This window comes from Perissodus microlepis, chromosome 14 (genome assembly GCF_051167445.1).
Source record: "Perissodus microlepis isolate ML-2025 ecotype Zambia chromosome 14, ASM5116744v1, whole genome shotgun sequence".
NCBI classification, from domain to species: Eukaryota; Metazoa; Chordata; class Actinopteri; order Cichliformes; family Cichlidae; genus Perissodus; species Perissodus microlepis.
In genome coordinates this window covers 12,619,849-12,640,920 of record NC_140474.1, presented here as the reverse complement: position 1 = coordinate 12,640,920, position 21,072 = coordinate 12,619,849, and the positions used below count along the sequence as shown (strand labels likewise).

Below are 21,072 nucleotides of genomic sequence, written 5' to 3'. Positions count from 1 at the left end.
CGCATCTCACCGCCTGGTGGCAACAGTGTTATGTTTCTATGGCAACTGACAACATTGGCCTAGCTAGTGTTAGCGATTACAACTAATGAGCTACAGAACGTAATTAGTTGAGGGTTTTTTTTATTAATAATTGTGTGATACTGCTCCATATTTGTCGGCTATTTAAGGTGTTTCTATAACACATGCTCCTCTATAACACTGCTGACCGGCTGGTTTTCTGACGCACAAACTTTTTCTGCTAACTAGCTAGAGTTAGCTAGGTAATAAAAGTACGACAGTTACCTTAACATGTGCTCCACTGGCAGTACAGAGGATGTTTTGCAGCAGATGGGCAAACTGTGGTCCATGCTGGATGATCTCTCTGAAAATGACCCTGCAGCCTACCGTACGCTTATAGAGAAACAGATGAAGGAAGGAGCTGAATTCAGAGCGCCGCCCGAGCTGGACACCTGCCTCTGCACTGAAATACTGGTGAGTTTCATTCGTCAAGGCTCCTTCCTGTGTAGGCCCCAGTCCATACAGGTGTTACTCATCACATTCTTTGGTTCAGCTAGAAAGGAAGCCCACCTTTATTCCTCCAATCATAAATGAATACTCTAAATTCAAACATAAATTAGGGAAAGTTAACTGTCATATCAGAAAATGTAGGTAGGTAGGATACAACTCAGTACCCATCATCAAAAAAAAAAAAAAGATTCAGTGTCTCAGGTCCTGTCATTGGTACAAGAAATTACATTACATGAGAATTTGGATTTCGAACAGCACCTACTCCGCAAAAGGCTCACCCAAGTAATGCAGGCATCTGATGGTGGAGGAGGGGGACTGCCAGGAATCAACTAGATGTGCAACAGTAGTCCCCTAACCTCAACAAGGCCGGTGAATGATGCGGGAAGGCATAAAACAAAGAACAATCAAATGTAGTGAGCTATGGAATATGAAAACAAAACAGCCCACATATGATGTACTGCTCACTCCAGCAGTCTGTTACTTGTTTGCAACCCTCAAACACATCCTGGTGGGCTGCAAAAGCAGTCTAACACATGGAGGATATACTTGGTGACATAACCAACTAACTTGTCGGTAGCTATTAGTCAGGAGAGTATAGACGAACTGCAGCTCATTAGAAGTTAAAGCCACCTTTCTGCAACAAACAACCTTCATCTGGGAAGGTGAGAAATAGCATGTCAACCCCAAATTTCTGAAATACCTTTACACTTGAAATCAACCTGCACCCAGGTCTGGTTCTCTGGTCCAGTTGCTGCCAGTCTGTCTTCACTGTAGAACTGATTGTCCCTTGGGAGGATGCAATCAATAAGGCATATGACAAGAAGAAAGCGTGAGCAAGCTGAGGAAGAGGACCAAGGCTGGAAAGTGGAAGTCCGTTCAGTGTAAGTGGCCTGTAGGGGCTTTGCAGCCAGCTCCACAGTAAGACTGACGAAGGAAGTAGGCATCAGGTAGGGAAGCCTAGTACAAGTTAATCAAAAAGCTTGCCACTCTTGTCAAAAGAAAGTAGTCACAGGGGCTGGCTGAAGCAGAAGGAGACCGTGTGGCCTGCCAAATTACTGGTGGGTGCCATGTGAAATACACCCAGGTCTGATCACCCTGTGGTGGGTCTGCTTTGGCTGAGGGCATCTTGTGAGAAATTACGGAAATGCACTATGAAGCTGGGGTACAAAGCTGATGATGTGTCGCACTGACAGATACATACCCATATGGTCAGCAGCAAACACCCCATCTAGAAGGCTTCTCCAACCCACTCAGGTCTGTGTTATACTGATAGGGATTATAACTTCTAGTCCTATTAATTAGTATAGTCCATTACAAGCTGTGAAAGCTTTGTCATCAAATTTCTTGTTTTTATCCAACCAAGAGTAAAGTAATAACCTAAAATATTTCTGCTGAGGAGCTGTAAGCTGTTCTTGCTTTATATATCCTAAAATACACAGGCTTTTTCTTCACTCTGCAAAGATGCTAGACTTTTATCCACTTAGAACTTTGAAATTGAGTTTGTTTTGACAGATCCTTTTGACAGCACTGTGTTTCTGTGACAGAAACCAAAGAAAGGCCTGCTGTACATCAACATATGCGGCTGGAAACGTGTGCCTGCGCCTCAGGATCCCAGCAGGCCCCTACCAGTGTACACTGGAAAACTGGAAACAGGCACAAATGAAGATCAAGGTGTGTGTCAAGCTGCAGACCTACCATTTGTATTACATGACACAAGCAAGAAAGTCATACTTTTTCCTTTACAGGCTGGTATACTGTGCTGGATGTGGCATTAAATCCTGTGTTGCTGCAGGAAAGAAGGGAGAACAAAGCAGAGATTAACCAGGTCTATATGCTGGCCCTGAGCTTTGCCCAGAAGCAGCTTGGGATGACGTTATCACAGCAGTACAGAGTTGTCAACAGTAGCCCAAATAGTAGCCCAGATGAGTTGCACCGCCGGCTTGGATTTCAGAAGTTGTCCAGTGCCCCCAAACAACCCAACACAGGTAATGCAATAAGTCTGTCAACCCTGACAAGCTTTGATAAGCACTTTATGTTGAACCCATGCTCTTTACCCACTCTCCTTTCACCTCCTAAAACAATTTTCCTGATAATCCATAGTCCTTTTTTTTTTTTTTTTTTTACAGCCGGTCAGACACCAGCTGCCCTCCTGCAGCACATCTCCTCCCTACGATCAGAAAACCAAGAGGACTCTGCTCCTCAAATTATCTGTAGGCCTGCAGAGAAAATAAAGAAGGATTTGATCCAGGTCATCTCAGCCACTTCTGTAGAGCCTCAGAAGCCAGAGTATCGACTCGAGGTGAAGACCGATGCAGCAGGAGTTCCTGACAGCGTGGAACTGACGGTGGAGCTGCCAATGGTTTGTTCCATGTCAGAGTGCCAGCTGAGCATGTCCAAGGTTAGTGGTTACACACTCCCTTGAACAGTTATAACGAAGCACTTTAGAATCTAGTGTGTGTCAGTTTGTAGCTGGATGTCATAAGAAATACATAATCGACCTGTAGCGAGCCTTAGTAGCACACTGGATGTATTTTTCTCTGCAGGATGACGTCTTACTGGAGGTGGAGGATCTTTACTATTTGCTTGTGGACTTCCCAAAAACTGTAAACGAAGACACCGCGTCTGCCATCTTTAATAAGAAGAAACGAAGACTTACATTGAAAGTGAATGTCTTGTGATCATTTTCCTTAATTAAGAAACAAATGCGCAGTGTTTGTTAAGCTAGCTAAACACTGGCATTGAAAATGCCTCAAACAAAAACAACAAAACTCCTGTTGTGCAATGTACAAATTTAAAAAAAAAAAAGGGAAAAAAGCACTGAGAGCGCATTGTGCTGTGGAGGGACTCGTATTCTGCCTCAGAATTCAAGTTAACAAGTTAACTAACAATAAACAGCTTGCGTGTAAATTGATCCATTTCCAAGAGCAACATGTTTGTGAAACAAATATGTAACAGTGTCCCTTTGTGCTGTGTGGGCTGAGGCTCAGCAGCAAATTTAATTCTACCCCCCCCCAAAAAAAACAAAAAAATTAATTGACTTTAATGACAATCTGTGGATTTTGTTTATTAATGTGTGGGCGCGTGAGTGGAGGTGTTTAATGGCTACGAGCTGGTGTCATTACCGGATGCAGGGGGGAATAATTGACGACAAAACGAACCATGCAATAATTTATGTTTATTAAAACATCAAAATTGATGCAGAACAACAACATCAGTGTTTGGCAATCTGGAACACGTGGAAAATGTCAGTAAACACTTCTTTCTTTTTTTTTGAGGTTTGCATACTATGCACTGATTACAGCTTTTTAAAGCACAGCGTAGCTTGTTATTTCATATAAAGCTAACATTATTTTATTATTCAAGTATGACTTTACTGACCATTACGTGGTAGTCCCACAAACTTATTTATGAGCTGCAAACAATGTGCGACATGCGGTCCGTAAACGAAAAAAACATTGTATCCAAATGTTTAGATTCTTCATATGAAACATTCACTTTTAAAACATGGTTTTGTACCTTAATGGTGTTAGCTCCATTGGTCCCAGTTTTGTGTCGTAACACTATTCTTTCTTATGGCATCAGAAGTATTTTCAGTAGCTTCCTGGTCCAGTGGGAACAGCTGAGGTTTGTAGTGACGATCTCTAGTTTTTTGGCTCTATCTCCGCTCTCCGTGATCCTCCTCAACCCACGCAACAATCTTCCCCTCCCAGCCAGGGACAACGGCTCCATCCTGAAACACCTGAAAAGCCAGCATCCAGTGTTTACATATCTGAGAGACCCATATCTATACTATAAAAGGTTTGGATAGAAAGTAAAAATGAATACTTGAGGTTATCCAATTCTTTTGGATGGAAATAAGTCTCCCCATGGTGTTTTGAAGTGCACAGTAGGCACAGCTATTATTAGCATATCTTACTCTATAACTGCCGTTTTACATTTGCCAGCTGAAGCCCAATGTGAAGAGAAATAGGGGCTGTAATTTTACTCCCACGCCTACCTCCTCTTTCACTGTGCCAAACTCTGGGTCAAGGGCCTTGAAGTGGTATCTGAAACTGCCTTGTCTGTCTACAGCTGCCTTGAAGTCTCGCAGTGTCACCTCTCCCAGCCTGGAAGCACACATATATCCACACAGACGTTATGCTTTGGATAAACCAGCCCAGGCATCCATATGCGGCTATGGTCAACCGAAACCCAACTAACAATTTGCTTAGAAAATAAAGAATGCTCCAGTGAAGCAACACACAGCACTGTATCAAGCCACCATAAAGTGTTTATATACTCACCTTTTTGGGATGTTAATCAGAAATGGAGTGAGCGAGCGATCTGTGAAGTAGAGCACTTTAGTGGAGACGGCAGTATCCAGTCCTGGGCTGCTGTGTGAGTGCGCCATTTCTGCAAAAAAACCCAGCAAACATTGTTTTTCCACAACCAAAGTCTGAAAGGGTTCTAGCCTCACACTCAGTCATGCCCTCTCTTTGCAGCGCAGTGTAATTGAATGGCACAATTTGATTTAACAGCCAGTAGAGATGTTGTGGGGGATGACAAATCCTAAACAAAAACGAGCATTTTGTTTGTCTCACTCGAGCTCGGCGGCCAGGAGTCACGGTCTGTCGAGTTGGCTCTGCGTCCTGGCGATTTGAATTCCTCCTAGAAGAAGAACCAATTACTCATAGCAAACAGTCGGATGTTATCAGTTGCTGAGTCATCATTTAGCAAGTGACAGACGAGCTACTACATTTTAAAATTTCCTCTTTGAGTTGTGAGAGCGAGAGTGTGTACCCCTCTGTCCTGTCTTCGCTGGGTGTCCAGAGAGTGCAGTCTGTCCATGAGAGTGGCCACGCCCTGCTCCAGAGTGTCCAGGGTGTGATGTTGGGGGTCATGGCCGGAAAAACTGTCCCTCAAACTGCGAAGTGCTTCCCTGACGACCTGCAGCTCTTCACCCTGTGAAAAACAGTCCTCTGATACTTAAAAAGAATTGGAAAAAAAATCGAAATCATTTTGAACTATGGACATTTACAGACATTATTAGTTAATGAGCGAATTAAAGAGTGCATACTGGTGCGCTGTGCTGGAACACTGGAGGAGATGTCGAAGCCACTGAGTTACTGTACCCGCTGCCCTCGCTCCTGAACGCCTATCAGAGACAGAGACAGTATAGACCAAGGTGAAGAGTGTTCTGAATGAAAAGTGTGATAATATTTACAAAATGTGCTCAAACTGCAATACAAAGAGCAAACACTGGGCCTGTGTAGCTAAAAAAAAAACAGCCAGAAAGCTTATTCATCTAAATAAGAGCTTCACTTTTGTCCAAAAACTATAAAAAAAACAAACATCACAACCGTAGTGGGTGACATGTTTTTTTCCTATCATGATGAACACCGTGCACAGGAGTCTATTTTGAGTCGATTTCATATACAGCATCCTGCTGCAAGGGATACTCACCGGTGCAAAAAATATGTATTAATCTGCCACTGAAAATAGTCTCCAACAAATGCACCATTTACTCTGATCTGAGTAACAATTTATAAAGACCACACCGCTGAGATGTACTGGGAAATGTAATGTTTTCTTCAAGCATCCTGCTGCCTTAATATATTTATAGTTTTTGGTCTTATTGAGTAATGTTTCTCGTAAGAAGAAATATATGGGCTATCTTGCGGCAAGTACAATGTAATCACAGACCGATGTGCGATTAAAAAAAAACAAACAAACATTGGTGTTATATATGAGTCCTGCATTCAAACATATGTTATTTAGCACGTATATGTGAAACCTGTCATGCTGCATACCCGTCCCAGGCTGACTTCATGTGCCTTGTGCTGAGCTTCATCAAGCTTTTGCTGCTGCTGCTGCAGCATTCTGTCCTTCCTCCCGAGCTGCTGCTATTGTGACAAGACAGATGGATGGCACGAGGCTTTATTTGCATCTCTATGGCTAAAAGAATGCACTGACGTGTATGTAATAAAAGACAATACCTCATATTCGCTAAGTAATTTGTTCCTTTCACTCAGCTTGCGTTTGAGCTCTGCCTGCAAACAGTTATATCAAGGTGATACATGAGTGCTATAGTTCTCTTACTTAAACCTGCAGCCACGAGTCAAAGAGGTCGAATATTTCATCGTGTCAAAGGGAAATCATCACTTGTCTCACATTTTCCCCCTCCAGCTGATCTTTGGCCATGTTGCACCTCAGTAGTTCCTGCTTTAGCTGCAGCACAGCATCCTCCTGCACTGCCAAGCGCTGCTGCAGAGCATCCTAATGAGAAGCAGGAGGGAGATCAAAGAATTGTCCAGAAAAGACCTGAATACTAATGAACTGCATCCACCTGCCTCATCGACAGGATCCACCCAGCTCTAAACTTTTTTTGATCTTTGTAAAGAAATGATAAATGTATAATGTATGTGATAAAACTTATAGAATCATCAGTTTGGGAGGGCGCAATAGTCAAAAAGGTTAAATATAATCCTTTAATCCATTTTACTTCACAGATAAAGCCCAAAACTAGAGTAAGAGGTTTACCTTGATGGCCTGAATGTGACGTGTCTCCTGTTTGTGCCTCAGAAGTTCCCTCTAAGAGCCACACAAAGGAACAACAAAAACATTAGACAAAAGGACTCTGCCCCTAAGACAGCTCATCTATGTTAAACCTAATTACATTTACTTACTGTACCTTGAGATCAAGGGCTTCCTCCATGCTTTGGTCCAGACGACTGCGGATGAGAACCTTCAAAGGGAGAGGGTACAAGCAGGGTAATTAGAGAATGGAAAAATGTCAGAACGTATGAGGAGGCATTGGGCCTCCATGACAGTGCGCTGGCAGATCAGAGAGATTCATTTGTGCTCTATAGTGGCCACTCGTGAAACGAGTAATGGCTACAAACATCATCAGAACAGAAGGGCTGACACGGACACTTCAAGCTCGGTGGCGAGCAAGTGTTGTTTGTTTTCTCAAGTTAGCAGAGAGAGGGCACTGTACCAGCTGCTGCTCGGTGTTAGCCCGGTTATCTCCAAAGCTCACGGATCCATCCTGGTCTTCCTCAGGGAGGGAGCCATGGAGCAGCAGAGCCTAAAAACAAAAACACATACAGATCTGAAGAAAACTTGCAAGCAATGATAGTTGCGACGCATGATAGAGAAACCAGGTTTCTGTGGTTGTAAATGCCTCCGTTTTTGCACTGCAGCTAATAAAGTCAGTGAACTGAACCAAATTAAATTAAAATTACACTGACAAGTCTGTGTAAATATACAGACTGTAATGTAATATAGAGACTCTAAAAGTGAAAACATAAAGGCTATTACTGTAAAAGTCACCAAAACATCTATTTTTAATTTATGAACAGTATGTGGACGTGCTGTCGCTGCACCAATATTTGTAGCTGAATACTATAAATGACCCCAAACATACCAATTAAATACCATGTGCCAAACTTATTTATTTGCACAAATTAATGAAGCTGGCAAAGATTAGCAAATTTTGTAGGATTAGCTTTGTCTTTCATATTTTTATTCTTAATTATCCTAATAATCTGGGGCTCTCTTCCACACCGTGTCTTTGTTCTGTTTCCCTTACCTCACTCCCAAACGCTTGCAGCAGTCTGTCCCTCCCTGAGCCTGATTTTGACAGAGGTTTCTTCCAGTTGAAAAGGAGTTTTTGCTTCCCACTGTTGCCAAAGGGCTTGCTTATAGGGGGTTATCTCATGCTGGTTTTCTCTGTTTTCTTTGTATTATTGTAGGGTCTTTATCTTACAATGTAACGCTCCTTGAGGTGACTGCTGTTGTGATTTGGCGCTATATAAATGAAATTGAATTGAATTGAATGTATTGATGTCTGAATAAGACCCATTATACTGTAAGGATCTTGCTCATGGAAGGTATGTTGTAACATGGCAAAGACTCAATGCTTTTCACAACCTTCTGAAATTCAAATCAAGCATCAGAATTGGAAGAGAAAGGTCCTTTTATTGACTTTGAAAGTGACATGGTTGTTGTTGCCTGTCAGGCTAGTATTAAAACAAAAGTATGCAGAAGAGCATTCATAAATGCTCAACATGTTGAACCTTGAAGCAGATCAATTCATCATTCACAGAAGCACCAACATTAGACAATAGAAGATCTCAATGTCTGCTGCAACATTCAGACGGTAGGCTCACAATTTGGCATAAACAACATGAAAGCATTGGTCTATATTGCCTTGTATCAACAGTTCAGTCTGATGGTGGTGTATTGGTGTGAGGGATATTTTTGATGGCTGCACCCAGCTGTATAACGCGCCTCGTCACAGAGCTCAAATCATCCCAAACTGGTTTCTTGAACATAACAGTGTATTCACTGTACTCAGATGACCTCCACAGTCACCAAATCTCACTCCAATAAAGCACCTTTGTGATGCGGTGGACCAGATTTAAATTGTGTATGTGCAATTGAGAAATCTGCAGCAACTGTGTTATGGTATCACATCAATATGGACCAAAATCTCTGAGGAATGTTTCCAGCACCTTGTTGAATGTGTGCCATGAAGAATTAAGACAGTTCTGAATCTAAAAACCAGTACTACCAGGTATTAATGCCTAATAAAGTGGCAAGTGAGTTTATGTTTTATATGTATTATAAGCCTAACAAGCCTCATTTTATGATTTTCTTATAAAAGCGCCCCCTTTCACATTTTTTCATGCAACATAATTTTAATCATTTCATATAAATTATAATAGATCAGTGACTTATCCACAGTGCATTCTGCTATTCACCCTGTGACTACTGGGATAGGCTCCGACCCTTCTACGACCCCGATTGGATAAACGGAAGTAACAGAATGGACTCAAAGTATAAATCAGGTAAGAAATGTTTTCATCTTTGTCTGTTTATCTGTCAAAACACATGTTATTCTTTCTAGTGGATGGCTTTATCATGCTTAGTGTGTTACATCTGGTCTATCTGTTTGGGTTTCTTTTTAATTACTTCATTTAAAAATATATTTCCATTTTTAGCATGTAGCATTTGGATCTTGTCATTTCTTTTGTCATTTCTAAGTCTTTCCAAAATCTTGTAATCTTACTGACTGCTGGTGACACTCTGGTACAATTTTATTTAGCAATTTAACTTGGAAAGTGCTGTATAATTGCAAATTAACTAAATATGCCAGAATACATGTCTATAATTAACTAAACTGAGGCATGTATTTATTTCCAATCCTCTGATGAGATTTCAGTTATACAGTCTTCATTACATGCACTTGGTTTACAATGTGAACTCCCTCATGAACAGAGTGTAAGCAGATTATAAAACGTTGATATGACGACCTTTCTTTAGCAGTCCTTTGTCATCGATACTTTAGTAGGAATCTGTGGGGATCTAGTGAGTAAATAATGTTGATGTGCTGCAGAAAATAACAGTGTTTTCTTTTCAGATTAGATTCTTGCTTCAGTTCTTCAGTGCGCATAATAATACAAGAGTTTGGATCTTTTGAACTCCTTGAGAAGCCCGATTTCAAATGCACAATCTGCTGTGCCTTGTGAAAGCAAACCAGCTACCCCATACTGAACTACAGGTAGCTTTGGATTCGAAAACAACCAAGGTGTGATTAATGAAAGTGAAAGTGCAGACTTTCAGCTTTAATGCATGGGGTTTAACAAAAGTATTCCTTTTGTTAGCCATTTTTATACAAACTAACATAGTATTAAATATACACATTGATTTTAAAAATTACAGAAAATGTTTGCAGTCAGTGGCTCCCTGAAATTTAGAACCCATGCACACCACCAAGTGCTTTGTTTCATCCCTTGAGGTGCCCTGCAGGCCCTTTCTGCAGCCACCTTCAGCCGCTGCTTCAGTGTTTGGTGTTGCAGTCCATGTGCATCCCTTTTTTTTTTTTTAAAGAATGTACCAGATTGTTGGTTTGGCCACTGCTAGAATTTAGTCATCTCTTTGATAGTTTTATTTTGTTTTTGCATGTTTTACAACCTAATGATGGAGTCCTTCACTTTTATTAGCTAATCCTTTGGACCCCACATTGAGAGTTCCAGTGAAAAGCTCTAAATCAACTCCCAGTCTTTTTTCTGCTCAGTTTGTCATAAAATAACATCAGAACAGGCATCACTTAACCATGGAGCTGCTTGTCAGTTAATTATTTAACTACTTGTGAGCATCTGATAAGGCAAGATTACATAGAAAGCGGCTACAGACATGCAAACATTTTTTAAAAACTTACGCTAGCACTGGATGCTAACAATTTTTAAGGTTTCTTCAAACAGTTTAGTTGCATTAGGACCAACTACATGGTGATTTTTGTTTTTCACTATGGCTCTAATTTAACAACCCAGTGCCCTGATTTTATTGTAAGGACAGATAATAAATAGCCTCCTTTTTAAAATGTTTCAGTGACTCAAAACAGAGAAACAATAAAGTCAGCAAACAGAGGTATGGTGGGTTTACCTGCTGATAAAAACTGAGCTGAAAACGTTTACATGCCCTGACCAAACTTTCATCCTTCTTTCTCAGAATCTATTTTTTTACTACTTACTCCTTACTCTGTGAATTTGTTGCAAATAGGGCAGCGACCCTGTTGCTTATATCCCTTGGCCCAGAGCAGCAGTTTCTTTTGAAGTGCATTACCTGTAACCGGAACACCATCCTTCTAGCTTCTTGCATCTCCTTTTCCAGCTGCTCCTGATGGGCATCCAGCTGCTCCTCCCAGGACTTCTCTTCCTCCTGCACATCGTGCCCCAGGGAAGGACACAATCCACAGAGAGCCACCTCCTCTAAAAGCGGCAGAGGGACAGGGGAAATGAGGCAAGGCACCTTTTTTTTCACTGCATCATATCTGGCTCTACAAGAGTTGATGTGCAGCCAACCAACCTGTGACAGATTTCTTCTCTGTCAGCTCAGATTTGTCATCCTGAGGTTCCCCCTGGTTCTCAGGGTGATCATGGACTGTTTCTTCTTTAGGGGTGTCAGTGAGCTGGGTGATAACATACTCCTCTTTGGGGGAGTGAGCTGGGCTGGCTGAGCTGAGACTGAAACAGATGGTGGGCACAGGCAGGAATGAATATGCTTGTATGCTGCCAAATGAGCAGCAATAAAGAAACCTAACTACATAAAATGGCAATTTGAAATTTTAAAAATTCCCAGAGGAGCACAATAATGTAAATTAATCCCATTTGGGATAGATATTTTAACTAAATCCATTTTTGAACTCATAATGCCAATATGATGCATGATATTCCAAACAGCATTGTCTGCATCACGGGTTCACAGATTATTTTGTAGATAACAGAACTATTAGAAAAGGGGGAAAAAAGAAGAAAAGACTGAATGAACAGATTTTCAACTCATTCAAAAAATACACAGCAGGAGCAGGAATGCCTGCAAGACTGTCATTTTCTAACAGGAAATTCTTTACATATTTTGCTCCCCCTTCGGCCATAATTTCATAACATAGTGCTGGCATGGTTTCTGAACAGCTTGTTTCCTTGCAGTTTCATGAATATAGTGTTTTCTGAGAGCATCTCCAGCAGCCTGAGGTTCAGACCAGCTGTCATCTTCACTCTCCTGTGTTTGTGGACATTGGATACAGCTACTATGACCTGTGACCTATAGCATTATGCACAGTCCCTAACAGGGTAGTTTCCCTGTGTTTTTCCCTCTGAGTCTGCATGTGAAGACAAGCCTGCGACTGCATGAACAGATCTAAACGCTGTGCAAGCATGCCATAGAAAAGCATCACTACTCATCACCCTGCTCCCTAGGCTAACTAGCTGAGAATGAAGGAAAGAAAGCAAAGAATGTCCTGCTGAATTTGCTTCATATGTATGGTGGTAAGATTTTCTTATGTAATAGTTAACACTAGCTAATAGCACAGCAAAGTACTCTCTGAGGATTAAAGGACATATTCCTTTGATTAATCATAGTTAATGTCTGCTTATCAGCCACTGATCGAATCAGAAACACACCTCAAAGAATCTAATGTTAAGCAGACTTAGTGAAGCATTTCCACCATTATAGCATGCAAGTTAGCATGCTAATATTTGCATATGATGGGGCTGAGAGAAATGTCTTTCAGGTAAAGAGTCATGAACAAATGCACCAGACATGTAAATTTTGTCTTGATGATGGTGCTCGATCGGAAATCAGTGAATAGCAGAGTTGTTACAATCCAAATGTATAAGGGCATACACTCCACAGCTGCTTTATTAGGTATACATGTTCAGCTGCTTGATAATATAAATACATAATCAACCAACCACATGGCAGCAGCTCAGTAAATTAGGCATGTGTACAAGGTCATGCCTTGTATAAGGAGCATTAGGAAGCTGAGAAAAAAGATGATTTAAGTGATTTAAGTGGTTTGTTAGTGCCAAATGTGCTGGTCTGACTGTCTCAGAAACTGACAATCAACTGGGATTTTCCCACACATCTCTAGGGTTTATAGAGAATGGTCCAAAAAAGTGCAAATATCAGGTGAGCAGCAGTTCTCTGGGCAAAAATGCCCTGTTGGACATCTCCTCTGCCAGAGGTCAGAGGAGAATGGACAGACTGTTTCAAGCTGATAGGGGTGTCTGTAGCTCAGGAGGTAGAGCAGGTTGCCTACTAATGCTCAAGTCTGCAGGCCAAATATCCTTGGGCAAGGTCCTAACCCCAAATTGGTCTACAGTGCATCCATCTGAGTATAAATGTGTGAGAATGTTAGATAAGAAGCACTTACATTGAACGAGCACAGAAATTTAGTTTATAGGAAAGCAACAGTAACTCCTGTTACAACCAAAGTATGCAGAAGAGCATCTTTGAATGCACAACTTGTGAAACCTTGAAGCAGAACACCACACTAAATGCCACTTCTTTCAGGTTAGAACAGGAATCTGAGGCTGCTTTTTGCATAGGGTTACCAAAATTAGACAACAGAAGATTGAAAAAATGTTTTCTGGTCTGATGAGTCTCGATTTCTGCTTCTGGTAGATTTCTCCTTACCCATCTGACATTCAGATGGGTTGGGTCTCTTTGGTATAAATAACATGGAAGCATGGATCCAACCTGCTTTGTATAAATGGTTCAGACTGGTGGAAATATATTGGTTTGAGGAATGTTGGATCTCAATTCAATAGAGCACCACTGGGATGCTAAAATGGTTAAACATGGTTTAATGTATTATTCTTTTTATATATCAAACCATACTGAGAAACTTATGATTAGTTTCGTCTTTCCAACTTCCCAGAAAGAGTCTCTGCACTACTGTAGGTCACATAAAAACATGAACTAAGCCTCTTATCAGAAACTGCTGTAATTATCCTTAAGTGTTTTTCAAAAAGGGATCAAAGAAGCACCTCCTACTAATCTAGTCACTGCAGATAAGTACACTATCGGGATACCCTCTATCATTGTCTCTAAGAGTAGTTCAATAACACATTTATTGTAAATGCTCTTTGCCGATCTCTCGCTACAAGAGAACACGTACAATCCGACAGATTTGGAAGATATGGGTTTAGCAAAGATTAAGCATTGGGATTTGCAAAAGATGAGCTTCTGTGCAATAGATTAACATAATTTGATCAGCGGTGGTGGCCTGAGTGGGCCTCCATTTACTCCAATTTTTAGATACTTTGCTTTAGTATTTATACTTTTTTTGGCTACTTTGTATTCATAACTGCTACAAACTGCTAAAACTTATTATTTCTCAGTATTTATCCAACTGTTGCTTGTCATATTAGCTTTCGTAGATTAGTAGATTTAGTTGATAGCATTTTAATAGATTTTAGTCAGTGCAAGTACTTAGTCAATCCATCAAAGAAGGATTTTCTCTAAATGTTTCTTTGATTTTTTTAAAAGAAAGAAAACTTGTAAAACCAAACCTTTCACAAAAATTATCAGATGAAAAAAAGCCGTTGTGTCTTCTTTCTTTTTTTCACGTTCACCACTTTTAAAAAACCCTCAAATGCTGTGGTTCAGCGGTCAAGTCCAAACACCCATTTTGGGAACTACTAAATTATAGATGACAGTGTCTTAAATAATCCAAACTACTTTCACCTAATTTTTCTACAACAGTAAAGTGCAGCTTATTCATCTTTTATCCACTGTCATATCAGTGACAGTTTGTGTCATCATCAATCTTTTTGACTGATGTGTTCAGCACTGACCTTAAAGGACCGGTTAAATAAAGTAGGTCATTGTAAACATGGTGCAAAGTGTGTGAAAAAGAAGATAAAGTTATCAGATTAAAGTAAAGAATAATGTAAATCAGTCTAATCAATTTAAACTTATATCTGAATTGTGGCACGGCATACACAGAAATAGCTGTTAGAGAGAGGTTGCTAGGCAATAGCAGCTCGGCTCACACAGACACACACAGGGACACACCCACACCTACTGCACTGTAAACATCGAACAATAACCTGCACAGCTTGGCTTTCAAGATCAAGCTGTTCGGATGAAACGCAATTCCATGACTAAGACTGAGATTCACATGCGGATGAAGTGATAAATCTGTTTTATAGTGTTGTGATTGTAGACTTACATATACATATAGATATATATATATCTGCCACTGATGCATCCCTGCATTGTCAACAATAGCAGTAGCCTGAATTGCCGTACTGTTCATATTAAAATAGCACTTACCATTTCATCTGTTTGGCTCCCATGCTGGTGATTATAGGCTTAACCTCCCATACAGTCCGCGCCCCACATCTGGGTGATGCCCTGCGTCTCAGTCAGGACCATAGCCCAAACACAGCCAGAGGCAGCAGGGAGGGGAACAGCCCTGAAAGCCGCAAGCAGAGGAGTCTCCACGTCGCACACTGTGTTCAATCAGAAATAACAGCACGTTTAAATCCTCTCCAACAGCATATTCCTAAAACATAAAGCTCAAAATCCTAATCAAAAGCCCCCAAACCCTTCCCCTAAATCATACCAAGGCTCAGTCGTTGCTGGCAGGGAGAGATAGGGAGAGACAGACAGAGAGAGGATTGGAGCTCAGCAGCACCAGTGACTGAAATCTGCCTGGTTTCTCATTGCACTCGCCTTGTGGTGGAGCTCACCAGCTCCCATTCACGAACACAATGTTTTTTGTTCCTTACGGACAAGAACTGATGCAGCTCTTGTGCATCTTTTTCACCCTTTTTGCATTCATTCTCCTGTTCCCTCCCTCCCTCCCTCTCCTTCCCCTCTTTTCTCTTCTGCTTGGCCGAACTGGCTTTGTATCACTCCTTCCTTCGTTCGGTGAGAGAGAGGATGTCAGACATGGCTCTGTCTGGGTGTGTTCACCCTCCCCCGCTCCCTTATTCCTCCTCCCTGCTTTCCCTACAGCTCTCCCCTTTCAGAAGGAGGAAGAGGTGGGAGTTGTTCTCCTTCTCCTTTTCTCTCCATGTACTGCATATACCTGCAGCTAAAATGAGAAATGACATTCTGATTTTTAAAAACAGGAAAATTATCAGACTTTTGTTTGTTGATAAAACCACAGGCTTGTATAACAACATACCATACAGGCCAAGCCATTACCAGAGGGTAATTATATATTTACAGAGTCAGGGGAAATAGGGAGGTACTTAAGGAGAAAATGGTATTTATAGAGTGGACCCATCAGCCTGAAAAACCAGCTCTTCTCACTTCTGTGTCTTGTATGTACTGAAAAGCATTTCGATGCTAATGCGCTACAACATCAGAGGCATCAGATTAAACTCAAATTTTTAAAAAGTGTCAGCTTCGTAATTTGAACACCAGGCAGCAGAAACAAAAGAATTTCTTTGACATGTACAGCCAGTGTTAAGTATTCCTTTGAAAGGCGTTTTTGGCAGAGTACGCTGTCATTAAGTTGTTAGAAGTGTTGGCAGTGTCATCAGCAGGAAGAAAAAAAAAGCAACCAAAAAACGTGAAGTAGGTCTCAACGTGGCAGCTTGCAGTTCTGCCCATAACAAAATGACAGCGTCTTAAATTCCCTATGAGCACCATCGATGCATGCTTCAATGAGCTACTTTACTGTAGAGCCATGAATATGTATGTAACCCACCATACAAATGCCGCATTCGATTTATGCAGAGAAACAGCAGAGGCAAAAGCAAGCTGTCATGCCGACAGCTATTTGTGCTAAATCAAAATGAGAAAAATATTTAAATTTGTTGGGATACCTACAATAAGTGAAAAATGTTTGAATCACACACAAAATATATTTTTGTAATTTCAAAAATATAAAGTGTTATTAGTCCCACATTCCGTGTATTCCTTTATTACGACTGCCATGTGCGGTTATCTTTTTCTAGTGTATATTTGAAAAAAACCTTTTAATACTTTAGTAGCTTTTGAAAGAAGACCTATTTTGCTCATTTTCCAGCTCCATATTTTTGTTCTACTAGAGTAGCTTTGCACAATTTAGAGTTCAGAATAATCCCTATTTATCTGATACTGGGCTTTAGGGCAGCCCTCTTACTTTAAGGCTCATTATTTGGCATTTTGGAAACGTAATCAATCCACGGTATATAACAGAAAGTAAGGAAATGCATAATAGGTCACCTTTTAGAAGAATGTGATGCTCATACAAACTAAAGTTTGTTACACTCTCCGTTCCTAAAAGCATCTGCATGCAAGGAATGAGCAGATAAGGTGTCAGAAGCTTGTGAGAAACCACTTTATGGAGGTCACAAAAGGTCAAATTATGTATTTGTTCTTATTAAATACTGATGGGGTGGGGAGGTTAATATTTTCTTATAAGCCCTTTCAAAAGAAAATGTATTTTTCAACTCAACCCTATGTCTTCAAAAATAACTCCAATATACATTATTGAACAGTCCTTGACTCTTTGAAGATTTTACCCCTCCACGAACCATGAACACTGTTTACACATCCTCACAGCTCAAACATGACCACCAAGCCCTGCAAATCAAATTCTATCGTAATGACGCTCATAATAAGTCATCTGAACCTCACCTAATCGGCCAAAGCTACACAATCAAACATCAAATGAGCTTCGTGCTACAGGTCAGAAGGAAGGTCAGCGTCCACTTATGGGCTAATCAGTGGCTGTAATTTTGAATCTGCGCACGGTTTCCTTCACAGCAGCAATATGTGGACTAAATGAGACATCTCAGTGCATTTAAAATCAAGAGTCAGCAAAAACACCTAACGGCTGGATCATGTGGGATTTCATTCAAATCAGTCGTAGGCTGACATCTGTTTGTCTATCTTACAACAGTATTTGTTGTAAGACAGACAAACAGATGAATAAAATTCTGGTGAGCACTGTTTGGGTCTTTCAGTTATTTAAGATGCATTATTTGACCGTCCTCTACCTTGATTTTGCAAGCAGGAAGACTTCCTACCAGGTAAATAAAAAACACACTGAAAATCCACCCACACCCATCTATCCACAGGCTTAAATAACTAAATTCAAAAGTAGCTTTGTCAACAAGGATGAAAAAATGGAATTGTTTACAAATAATAATAATAACACTAGGAGGCTCCAATATTATGCAGAAAGTGCACTGATTAGTTTGGCGACTTCAATAACTTCATGGAAACCTTTTTCTTGAAACAGCCTTATAAGGTTGTTTGTGTTCCATCATGAGCTGATTCCTTTTTTTCTCGGCATTACTTTGAATATTTTTTCCCCAATATTGAAAAAACAAGGACAAACTCAGGTGCCCTAAAGGCAGACAATGATGATTTGGCAGAGCAAGACGTGACTGAGGGAAGTGTTTTTATCAGGCACTGTTGGATTCATGTACGGATGATATATAAACAACGACTTTGCTGTTCAAAGTGTGGTGCCAAAGTCATTCCACCACTGGGGATCCAGGCAATGAGAAGAAAGCCAGTTTGCCACAGAGACAGCATGCAGTCAGCCTATTTGTAAATCAAATGAGTTGCTAAAATAGAGCGTGCTTGCATGGTCACTATGGGTTTTTGTATCAAATTACTAACATACCTTAAACAAAAGTTATCTATGTTTTCCCCCCTTCATTTCAGTGACCTTCAAACAGATAACCATGAAGCTGATAAGAGTTTCCCCCTAGGATGTTGATGCATTTTTGTAGTCAATTTAGAAGGAAGTATTTTTGTTTGGGAGATAACATTGGAGAGCGAAAACAAAGCCAGCATCTTTTAGATTAAACCACTTGTGTACATATTGACTACATAACTGAAACCAATGTGAAAAATGATTTGCTCTTTAAATAAATAATTATTTAAAGAATATACACCAAGCATTCAAAATTTGTACTCAGCCAAGGCTGGACCCTTAAAAGTTGTTATCCTTGTAAAAAGGAAAAGTTTGGAAGGGTTTAACCTTCAAGTAGTTTTTAATTTGTGTTGCATTCAGTCAAGTGCAACTTCTAAATCTAAAGTAAACACCAAACACTTGGTTTTGAGACATCAGATGAACACAGATCTATAAATCAAACATTTCTATAAAATGTATTCATATAGGCAGCAGATGCTGCCCATATCATACCAATCAGGCATTAACAAAGATGACTGAAAAGCATGACCTCAGTTTAATTAAAGCAGTGACAGAAAAGCTGTCCAGAAACCACAGATGTTTAATTTGTAGATGAGAAACACTAATATGTACAGTTTTTTGATCAGTGTAGTTCAGTACTGTATCAATCTAAAGAAACATTTTGCATATTCATTTTGCACAAGTATTCGAAACTGATACTTGTACATTTGTAAGAGTTTGTGACTCACTGGTAAATGTAGACTAGTTTTCAGCACCTTTTTTCACTTTTCAAAGCATCACAGGTTGGATATTAAATTATTCTGACACAATTGTTTCAAATCTGGTTTGACTTGAACAAAGTCTAAAAGCCCTGCTTTTAGGTTTGAACAGGAGACCTTTTTTTGTCAAAGTGGTATTAAAGTGCAAGGTGCTCATTCATGTAAAAATGTAGCCTAGTTCATGTGCATTTCAGAGTTTGTCAGATATAGTGCACAAATTCACATAACACAATTCTTATGAACAATGTGTCATAATGATGATAGAATTTACTTTCTATCACCTTTATGGCCTTTATAGTAGTTTGATTTTTCTGCGCTATATCTTACAAACACCATAATTAGGTCTAATTGAATATGCAAGAAATACACTTTGATTCCCAAAATTTACTATACCCACTATGCAATGAGAGCAGCTTAATACATCCAACCAAGCAGATAACATCTACTAACTGAATGTGCCTTTGAAGTACTGGCTTACACACTGTGGCAGCATTTAAATTAGACATAAGGCTAATTTATTTGCAGAAAGTGATCCATCTTGTTTGAAAGTTGTGCAGGCCTTATATTGGTACAGAGACTTTAGGAAGATCCCAAGGGCCAAATGTACAACTTGGGGCTATGAAGTCTTCAGTGAAAACTGGGTTATGCAGAGTGTAGCTATTTTTATTCATTTATTTATTTGTTTATTTTTTTGGTCAGATACAGGTCAGTACAAAACATTAGTAGCCTGGCTATATATGTTCACATTTTCTAAAAAATAAGATATAGCCATCCTTAACATAAAATTAATCATTGCAATTGTAATTGCAATTACAATGACCTAAATAGGTGAACTGGCTTTTGAAAGTTAAACCAGCAGATATAACCTATACATTCTGCTTTGTCACATATTCTTGTTGCTTTGTTTTGTTGTCTGCACAACAAAGAATAAGTGGTAAGTTCTGCAGGAACAGTGGATGGTAACAATGATGGAATCACTACATCTTTCAGCTGCTCCCTTCAGGGGTCACGAGGGCTACCTCTATCCCATCTTTATCCCTAGCATCCTCTTCTGTCACACCAACCCTCTGCATGTCCTCCATCACTACATCCATGAATCCTCTCCTCCACGTGCCTGGCAGCCCCATCTTCAACTTCCTTTGTCCAATATAGCCACTATCACTCCTCTGCACATGTCCAAACTGTCTCAGCCTTGCTTCTAAAACTCCAAAGTGCTCAATATGAGCTGTCCCTCTGATTTACTCATTTCTAATCCTGTGCATCATTGTCACTACCAACAAAAATCTTAAATTCTTAAGCTCTCCCACTTCTTCCTCTTCTTCCTGTCTTTTTGTCAGTTCTATTGTCTCCAAACCATACAACACAGCAGGTCTCTCTGCGATCTTGTAAATCTTCACTCTGGCTGCTATCCTTCTGTCACAAACCACCCTGACACCCGTCTCCACCCAGTCCATCCTCGTTGCACTCTCTTTTTTACTTCTCTTGAAGATGGGGATGCACTGTCTGTTGCTTTGGATGCCTGACCCCAGGTATTTAAACTCATCCACCTTTGCTCCTTCCAAGTTCACCGTTACACCTGCAACTATTCTGTCTCACTTCTACTGAAATCCACTCTTATTCTCTTCGGTGCATACCTCCACCTTTTCAGGCTGTTTTCCACCTGCTCCATACGCTCACCACAGATTACAATGTCATCTGTGAGCATCACAGTCCACAGAGACTCCTGCCTGACCTCATCTGTCTGCCTGTCTATCAAAATGACAAGCAAGAAGGAGCTCAGAGGCAGTCCCTGATGTAATCCCACACTAACCTGAACCCATCTGTCACTTCTACTGTCTCGCTGTCCTCACAAATGACCTGCAACATGCTCAC

General features: G+C 40.4%; 2 protein-coding genes across 3 annotated transcripts; one reads left to right on the top strand and one right to left on the bottom strand.

Moving 5' to 3' along the window:
* Window positions 1–23: 23 nt before the first annotated feature.
* pih1d2 (PIH1 domain containing 2) lies at window positions 24–3,589 on the top strand. Its single transcript, XM_084950537.1, has 5 exons — window positions 24–471; window positions 2,052–2,178; window positions 2,253–2,492; window positions 2,634–2,905; window positions 3,051–3,589. Exons 1-5 carry the CDS (start codon window positions 289–291, stop codon window positions 3,183–3,185), a joined length of 957 nt encoding a protein of 318 aa, XP_084806663.1. The 5' UTR covers window positions 24–288; the 3' UTR covers window positions 3,186–3,589.
* A 78-nt stretch (window positions 3,590–3,667) lies between these two features.
* dixdc1a (DIX domain containing 1a) lies at window positions 3,668–15,650 on the bottom strand. Of its 2 annotated transcripts, none has more exons than XM_084950533.1 (16): window positions 15,404–15,650; window positions 15,112–15,290; window positions 11,359–11,516; window positions 11,116–11,261; window positions 7,484–7,573; window positions 7,178–7,231; window positions 7,027–7,077; window positions 6,658–6,762; window positions 6,483–6,536; window positions 6,297–6,386; window positions 5,564–5,641; window positions 5,287–5,448; window positions 5,088–5,154; window positions 4,791–4,899; window positions 4,505–4,613; window positions 3,668–4,246 (listed from the first exon to the last, which is right to left on the bottom strand). In XM_084950533.1, the coding sequence occupies exons 2-16, from the start codon at window positions 15,132–15,134 to the stop codon at window positions 4,163–4,165; spliced, it is 1,380 nt and encodes a 459-aa protein (XP_084806659.1). In that variant the 5' UTR covers window positions 15,135–15,290; window positions 15,404–15,650; the 3' UTR covers window positions 3,668–4,162. The 2 variants fall into 2 exon arrangements, with proteins under 2 accessions (XP_084806659.1, XP_084806658.1); XM_084950532.1 differs by having other exon boundaries at window positions 6,297–6,389; window positions 15,404–15,648.
* Between the last annotated feature and the right edge of the window lie 5,422 nt (window positions 15,651–21,072).

Bases quoted from the DNA above. Each gene is read 5' to 3' on its own strand.
- dixdc1a (XM_084950532.1), bottom strand. From the start codon at position 15,134: ATGGGAGCCAAACAGATGAAATG. The intron at 7,574-11,115 runs GTAATGCACTTC...TTTTGTTTTTAG, and splicing joins GGATGGTGTTCCGGTTACAG to GCTCTGCTGCTCCATGGCTC. The intron at 6,537-6,657 runs GTGAGACAAGTG...AACTGTTTGCAG, and splicing joins ATCAGCTGGAGGGGGAAAAT to GCAGAGCTCAAACGCAAGCT.
- pih1d2 (XM_084950537.1), top strand. From the start codon at position 289: ATGTGCTCCACTGGCAGTACAGAGGATGTTTTGCAGCAGATGGGCAAA. The intron at 472-2,051 runs GTGAGTTTCATT...TTTCTGTGACAG, and splicing joins GCCTCTGCACTGAAATACTG to AAACCAAAGAAAGGCCTGCT. The intron at 2,179-2,252 runs GTGTGTGTCAAG...TTTCCTTTACAG, and splicing joins AGGCACAAATGAAGATCAAG to GCTGGTATACTGTGCTGGAT.